This window comes from Conger conger, chromosome 19 (genome assembly GCF_963514075.1).
Source record: "Conger conger chromosome 19, fConCon1.1, whole genome shotgun sequence".
NCBI lineage: Eukaryota > Metazoa > Chordata > Actinopteri > Anguilliformes > Congridae > Conger > Conger conger.
In genome coordinates this window covers 19961316-19968815 of record NC_083778.1, presented here as the reverse complement: position 1 = coordinate 19968815, position 7500 = coordinate 19961316, and the positions used below count along the sequence as shown (strand labels likewise).

The following is a 7500-nucleotide window of genomic DNA, read 5'->3' as shown; positions in this document are numbered from 1 at the left end:
AAAACAGCTGATAATGAGGACTGGTACCAACCAAGAATGCAAACTTTTGAAACATTTTATGTTACTGACGTAGGAGCATGGAGAGCCAATCAATTCATGCAAGCACAAGCTGCAGTGTCTCATCTTGACAGCATATCTAATTCTGGTAAAGCAGAGCAATCACAGACTGTTGTAAGCCGTGTCTCCAGATCATCATCAGTGTCTTCGGCACGGCTAAAGGCTGAAGCTGAGAAGGCAGCCCTACTGCAACGTACAGCTGCTCTGCAGAAAAAGCATGCTTTGGAAAGGGAAAGAATTGAGGTGCAAAATGCAATAGAAAGAGTCGAACTTGAAACAGAGCTGGCTGCAGCTCAGGCCAAAGTGCAAGTGTTTGAGTGCATTGATGTTGAGGCCACTAATTCTAACTTCACCTCAACAGAACTTTCAGAACTACCAGGCGATGGTATGAATACTTATCTGGAGAGTCATTATGCAAGAATTCATCCAGAACTCTCACCAGCGCAATATGCCAAGATCTCTGTAGTTCCCAAAACACCGCTGCAAAGAGTTCTGACACAAGATGCAAGGCCAAAGAGGCCTCTACAGCCTGCTCACTCAATCCCATTGAATCCGGCCAATCATAATGCTGCAGGCTCTTCCAGACCACCCATGCCTTCAAGCTCCATTAATAACAACCTGGGTGCGATCGCTGATCTCATTGTGCAGCAACAAAAGTTGACTTCTCTTCCTACTAGAAATGTGACTGTGTTCAACGGTGAACCGCTTAATTTCAAGCCATTCATGCTGGCATTTCAACACTGCATAGAAAATAATACTAACAGTAGCCAAGACCGGCTGTATTATCTTGAACAGTACACGTCCGGGCAGCCTAAGGAGATGGTCAGAAGTTGCCTTCATATGGATGCAGACAGAGGGTATGCAGAGGCAAAAAGGCTACTGGAACATCATTTTGGAGATGAATTTAAAATCACTAATGCGTACTTGGATAAAGCGTTGAATTGGAGCAACATTCCAACAGACAATGGAGAAGCTTTGCAAAGCTATGCTCTTTTCCTGCGTGGATGTTGCAATGTAATGCGTACCTTGTGGTACATGGATGAACTTAACCTTCCATCAAATTTGAGGCTTCTTATCTCTAAGGTGCCATACAAGCTAAGAGAAAAATGGAGAGAATGTGCTTTTGACATTAGGGAACGAACTGGAGCCAGGGCCACATTTGATGATCTTGTCCACTTCCTGGAAAGGCAGGCCAGGATTCTACAAGACCCCATCTTTGGCAATCTCCAAGATGCCACCGCAACCAAACGACCACCCAAAGCAACCATAAGCGTCACCAAGCCCATTCTAAGTCCTGAACAGAAGACCAGAGGGAGCAGTTTTGCAACGACAGTGGCAGCAGTGCCACACGACAATGCAGCGCGTTCTACTGCAGAGAGCACAGTGCAAGTGTCAAGGGTGTCCATCATGCCAAAACTCTGTCCTGTCTGTAATGATGAACATGATATTGCAGACTGCCAAGAGCTGGTGAGCAAGCCTCATAATGCAATAGTTGATCTTTTGAAGACTAAAGGTATCTGCTTTGGCTGTCTGGTTAAAGGGCACATGAGTCGAAATTGCAAAAACAGACAAACCTGTTCAGTGTGCACAAAACTCCATCCTACTATCTTGCACATACCACAGAACGACATTAAAAGCCAAAATGTTGATTCAGCCAAAGTTTCTGAAAAGATAATAAACAACGGGCTGGTTTCATTGAAGACCAAAGCACTTGACTGTAGTGATAAAGACTGCACTCTCGCAATTGTACCAGTCCAAGTCAAGCTAAGTAATTCAAATCATGTTGTCAAGACATACGCTTTCCTTGATGAGGGGAGTTCGGCAACATTTTGTACTGAACAGCTTAGAAGGAAGTTGAATGCCACAGGAAAGCATAAACAAATTCTTCTGCACACGATGGGGCAAAAGAAACCTATTAACAGCTTGGTGCTCAAGGGCCTCGAAGTGTGTAGTCTGGAAGGAAGTGAATTCATAGACTTACCTGAAGTTTACACTCAACAAGAAATCCCTGCTGGCAAAGAATACATACCCAGACAAGAAGACATCAGGAAATGGTCCTATCTTCAGGATGTGGAAATACCCAACATTGATGCTGAAATTGACCTTCTCATAGGGATGAATGCACCCAAACTGATGGAGCCGTGGAGAATTATCAATAGCCAGGGTAATGGGCCTTTTGCTATAAAGACACTGCTAGGTTGGGTGGTGAATGGTATTCTCCATAATGAGGATGCATGCATCAATCAGCAAGGCCAGAAGCATGTTCATTCACATCGAATATCTGTTGAAAAAATGAGTGAACTCTTAATTCAGCAATACAATCATGATTTCCCAGAGAAGGGCTTTGAGGAAAAGCAGCAAATGTCAGTTGAAGATTGCAGATACATGCAAATAATGGACAGCTCTGCAAAGATAGTTAATGGACACTACCAACTGCCCTTGCCACTGAAGGAATATAGGATGGTCGTACATCTTTTTGGTGCAACGTCATCGTCCAGCTGTGCAAGTTATGCTTTGAAGAGGACAGCTGAGGATAACAAAGGGTGCTTCTCAGCTGAGGCAGCTAGCACAATCATGAATAATTTCTATGTAGATGATCTGTTGAAAGCTGTTGATGCAGAGGGCTTTGCCATCAAGCTCTGCAAGGAATTGAAGTTACTCTGTGCAACTGGAGGCTTTAAGTTGACAAAATGGATTAGTAACAACAGAGCTGTCTTGGCCTCCATTCCTGAGTCTGAAAGGGCAAAGGATGTAAAGAATCTTGATCTTGACATAGAAGATTTGCCAGTTGAGCGGGCTCTGGGTGTGCAATGGTGTGTCAAGGAAGATGCCTTCACATTCCAGGTGACAATCAAGGAGCGTCCATGCAGCAGACGTGGAATTCTGTCCATGGCTAGTTCCATATATGACCCACTGGGGTTTCTTGCACCTCTCACCTTCAAGGCAAAATGCATTCTACAGGAGTTATGCAAGCAGAACGTTGGATGGGATGAGGAGTTGCCAGAGACCCACGCCCAAGCCTGGAAGCAATGGTGGCAAGAACTTCCAAAAGTGAGAGAATTCAAGGTCTGTAGATGTTTGGTTCCAGAAAACTTTGGAAGCATCAAGACAGCACAGAAGCGCCACTTCTGTGATGCGAGTGACGTCGGGTATGGGACCGTTACCTACCTGAGGTTGACCAGCAGCAACAAGGCCCGTGTCACTTTTCTAATGGGAAAGGCCCGAGTTGCCCCCTTGAAAGTGATGACCACACCACGTATGGAGCTTACTGCTGCAGTTCTGGCAGTACGTATGGACAGAATGCTATCTGAGGAGTTGCACATTGATTTGGATGCATCTCTGTTTTGGACAGATAGCATGACCGTTCTCCGGTATATCCGGAATGAAAGCAGAAGATTCCAGACCTTTGTGGCCAACCGCGTCAATATCATCAGAAGTGCATCAGAGGTGTCTCAGTGGAAGTATATAGGAACAAAATTGAACCCTGCTGATGATGCCTCCCGAGGACTGCATGTCGACACCTTTCTGAAAAGAAAGACTTGGATCAACGGCCCAGACTTCCTAAAGGAACCAACCCATTGCTGGCCAGATCCTCCTTTTGAACATGTCCTGTCTCCAGATGACCCTGAATTAAGAAAGGGAGTTGTCACTGTGAATGTCACTGTAAAGGAAAACTGTGAGGCTACTACTTACCTTTTCAATCGCTTCTCGGCCTTTTGGCTAAGATCAAGGGTAAGATCCATGATGGTTCATGGATCCCCTTGGGTCTCTGCCTTAGGCCTGGAGCTTAAAAAACCGGCTCTCAAGCCAGGCTTCGGCCTGGTGGTGAGGAGCGATCGGGGGTTTTATTTTTTTTTTTTCCCCCTGATTAGCGTAGTGCCCTTCGGGGATTGAATTGGACCCTTCGGGGATTGTATTGGACCCTTCGGGGATTGAATTGTACCCTTCGGGGTCATTGGATTGGATTTATTGATACTGGAATTTGGAAATTGGACTGGGATTGATTTGGATAATGATTTGGACAACGTCGCCGTTGTATATATGTATATAGGATTAGTGTAGATTAAAAAAAATTTTTTTTTTAAAAAATTAAAAAAAATAATATCAAAATTAAAAAACAAAAAAAAAAAAGGGTCATGTTAATAGTATATGGCTCCTTATAAATTTTTCATTTTTGATTGTTATAGCTTGCTTCCTGCAGTAGCTATAAGGGGCCGGCTATGTAGGAGCCATTTTCCATTTAAATTAGTTGAATGCGTGCTACAGGAGCACAGAGAACTTGGTTTCAATTTAGGATCTTTTATTTTGAAAGAACTCTTATTTTTGTTATTATGAGAAGGCCTTGAGCTTTTAAGATGGCCGACACTCACTTTTGATTTTAGAACACTGAGAACAAAGGAGTTAGGAAGACGTAAGAGCACACAGTTCTTTACGGCTGTTGAAGACCTTTGGACCCTTTTGAATACTTGAATGTCACATTTTCATTATTTGGATCTACTGATTTAACTACTTTCTACTAACCATTTGTTTGAATCATTGGAATCTATTGGAGTTTCCTTTGTTTGCTCTCATCCACCTGCCAACTCACCTGCCTTGCCTGTCTGCCCTGCTTCCCTCTCTACCCCCAACCATCGCATCTTCATCCATAAAGGTAAAATTCAATCATTGTAAAGCCAGTCAAAGAAGCTCGACATTACGTCTAAACTTGTGGCTATTTTATGGACAAATTTGAAAATATGCCCTCACACTCTCACACTCTCACACTCTCACACTCTCACACTCTCACACTCTCACACTCTCACACTCTCACACTCTCACACACTCATAGGCAGGCTGGTGTGTATAATGCGATGCTCACCAGTTGCCGTACTCGTAGTCGAAGCCGATGGTGATCTCGTTGCCCTTGGCGATGGGCCTCACAGAGTAGATGTACAAGCGCAGTGTGCCGTCCTCGATCACATGACGCACCTGAGACAGACAGTGAGACAGTCAGCCAGTCAGTCAGTCGGTGAGACAGCCAGTCAGTCAGTCGATGAGACAGACAGCCAGTCAGTCAGTCGGTGAGACAGACAGTCAGTCAGTCGGTGAGACACAGTCAGTCAGTCGGTGAGACAGACAGTCAGTCAGTCGGTGAGACAGACAGTCAGTCAGTCGGTGAGACAGACAGTCAGTCAGTCAGATAGACAATCAGTCAGTCAAAGAAACAGACGGTCGGTCGGTCAGTCAGACAGAGTGAGGTTTCAGCCCTGCCAGTGGGGCCACAGGGAGGCACTCTCACCTCAGCGTTGGGGGTGCAGGAGCGCCGGATGAAACGCGCCTCGTTCCCAAAGCTCCGGGCGTCCACACACACCTCCAGCCCGTGCAGCTGGGAGTAGAACAGCACGAACGGGTAGGGCCTGAGGACAGAGGCACAGCCACAACTCAGCTACAGCAACCAGACACAGCCACAACTCAGCTACAGCAACCAGACACAGCCACAACTCAGCTACAGCAACCAGATATCCACACACACACACACACACACACACACACACAGCGATGTGTTCCTCACTTCTTGAAGAAACAGCCGTTGGCTTCGAATTGCTGGCGCAGCATGAACTTCCCCCGGTACTCCATGATGAGAGCGTTTGGGCCCAGGTCACACACCGCCCTCAGGATCCTCTTATTCTTCTGCACCTGAGTCTGAGCGAGAGTGAGGGTGAGAAAGATTGAGAGACAAGATGGTGTGAGTGTGAGTATTTGTGTCTGCGCGTGTTACAGGAGCACACCTGTGCAGGTGGTCTGAAGGCCGGGTTGTGTGTGTGTGTGTGTGTGTGAGTGAGTGTGAGTGTGAGTGTGTGAGTGAGTGAGTGAGAGTGTGTGAGAGAGTGCGTGTGTGAGAGTGCGTGTGCGCGCGCGAGAGAGAGAGAGAGAGAGAGAGAGAGAGAGAGTGTGTGTGTGTGTGTGAGAAAGTGTGTGAGAGTGTGTGTGGGAGTGCATGTGAGAGTGTGTGTGTGTGTGTGTGTGTGTGTGTGTATGGTATGTGTGTGTGAGTGTGAGTGTGAGTGTGTGTGTGTGTGTGTGTGTGTGTGTGTGTGTGTGTGTTACAGGTGCTCACCTGTGCGGGCGGTCTGAAGGCTGGGGTGTGTGTGATGCAGCTGAGGCTCTTGGTGTCCCTGCTGTCTGTGACTCTGAGCAGCAGCTGCATGTCCTCGCTGTACTGGTTACTGTGGGCCTCCTCGTACTGCTCCATCCACAGCCTCATCTTACCCTCCCACAGAGAGGGGCACTGCGCGGGGTCCAGCTCCAGAGCAGAGCCCTGCCGGGGGGGGGAGAGTGTGAGCGCACAGACACAGACACAGACACAGACACAGACACAGACACAGACACAGACACGCAGATCGACTTAATGTCGGTGAGGAATTTGTATATATTCCACCGATATATTTAAAATCTTGAGTAGGGCTACAAGGTAAACAGTTTAAAATGGTCTGTGATGAAACCCCACGTCACACACACACACACACACAGGTGCGCACACACACAGGCGCGCGCGCACGCGCACGCGCACACACACACACACACACACACACACACACACACACCGACGCACACAAACATGTGTGGGTTGACAGGTCAAGCAATGTATGAACTATGACCTAAATAACTGATCTTTCAACACAACCTGGCAGCAGCAAAGCAGTCTGGAGCAGGACAGACACACACAGACATGGGCGTGTGTGTGTGCGCGAGTGTGAGTGCGAGTGCATGAATGTGTGAGTGTGTGCACGGGTTTTAACTAGTCACCTTGACGCGGGATGACTTCCGAGACCCCTCACGAAATGCCTAAAGGGTAACAGAGAGAAAGAGTCAAACGTGGAACGGATGCTGAGGGTCAGAGGTCAAAGGGAGAGGTCAGAGGTCAGAGGTCAGACGAGGGGAGCCCCACCTTCTTGGCCCGGGCGGGGCCGGGGGCCGGCTCTCGGTCGCCGCTCTTCCTGCGCTTCTTGTCGGGGGGCTTGGTGGGGGTGCGGGCGGAGGAGGGGGTGTGGCCGGGGGGGCCGTGTGTGTGCTGGAGGGTCGTGTACAGCTCCAGGGGGATCTCATCCCCACTCTCTGTGGCACTGGTGTCCCCGTCTGCAGCACACACAGAGACATACACACACACACACACACGTAGAGAGAGACAGAGACAGACACGTAGAGAGAGACAGAGACACACAGAGAGGGACAGAGGGAGAGAGACAGAGGGAGAGAGACAGATGCACACACAGACAGACAGAGACACACACACACAGAGGGACAGAGGGAGAGACACACAGACAGACAGAGACAGACGCACACACAGACAAACAGAGACACACATGCACATAGACAAAAAGGTCAAACGTGTTACCATTTAAGCCCCATCTACACACAAAGCATTTCAAAGACTGAACACAGGCGCACCATTTCTTTTTAGAA

General features: G+C 47.7%; 1 protein-coding gene across 1 annotated transcript in view; it reads right to left on the bottom strand.

The window, feature by feature from the left end:
* LOC133118848 (inactive histone-lysine N-methyltransferase 2E-like) overlaps positions 1 to 7500 on the bottom strand; it is a 26125-nt gene that overhangs the window by 12452 nt on the left and 6173 nt on the right. The window contains exons 6-11 of the mRNA XM_061229105.1: positions 6986 to 7173; positions 6844 to 6882; positions 6155 to 6355; positions 5609 to 5739; positions 5336 to 5453; positions 4916 to 5025 (exon numbers count right to left, since the gene is read on the bottom strand). Coding sequence (XP_061085089.1) covers positions 4916 to 5025; positions 5336 to 5453; positions 5609 to 5739; positions 6155 to 6355; positions 6844 to 6882; positions 6986 to 7173 — 787 coding nt within the window. The remainder of the gene's footprint in view (positions 1 to 4915; positions 5026 to 5335; positions 5454 to 5608; positions 5740 to 6154; positions 6356 to 6843; positions 6883 to 6985; positions 7174 to 7500) is intronic.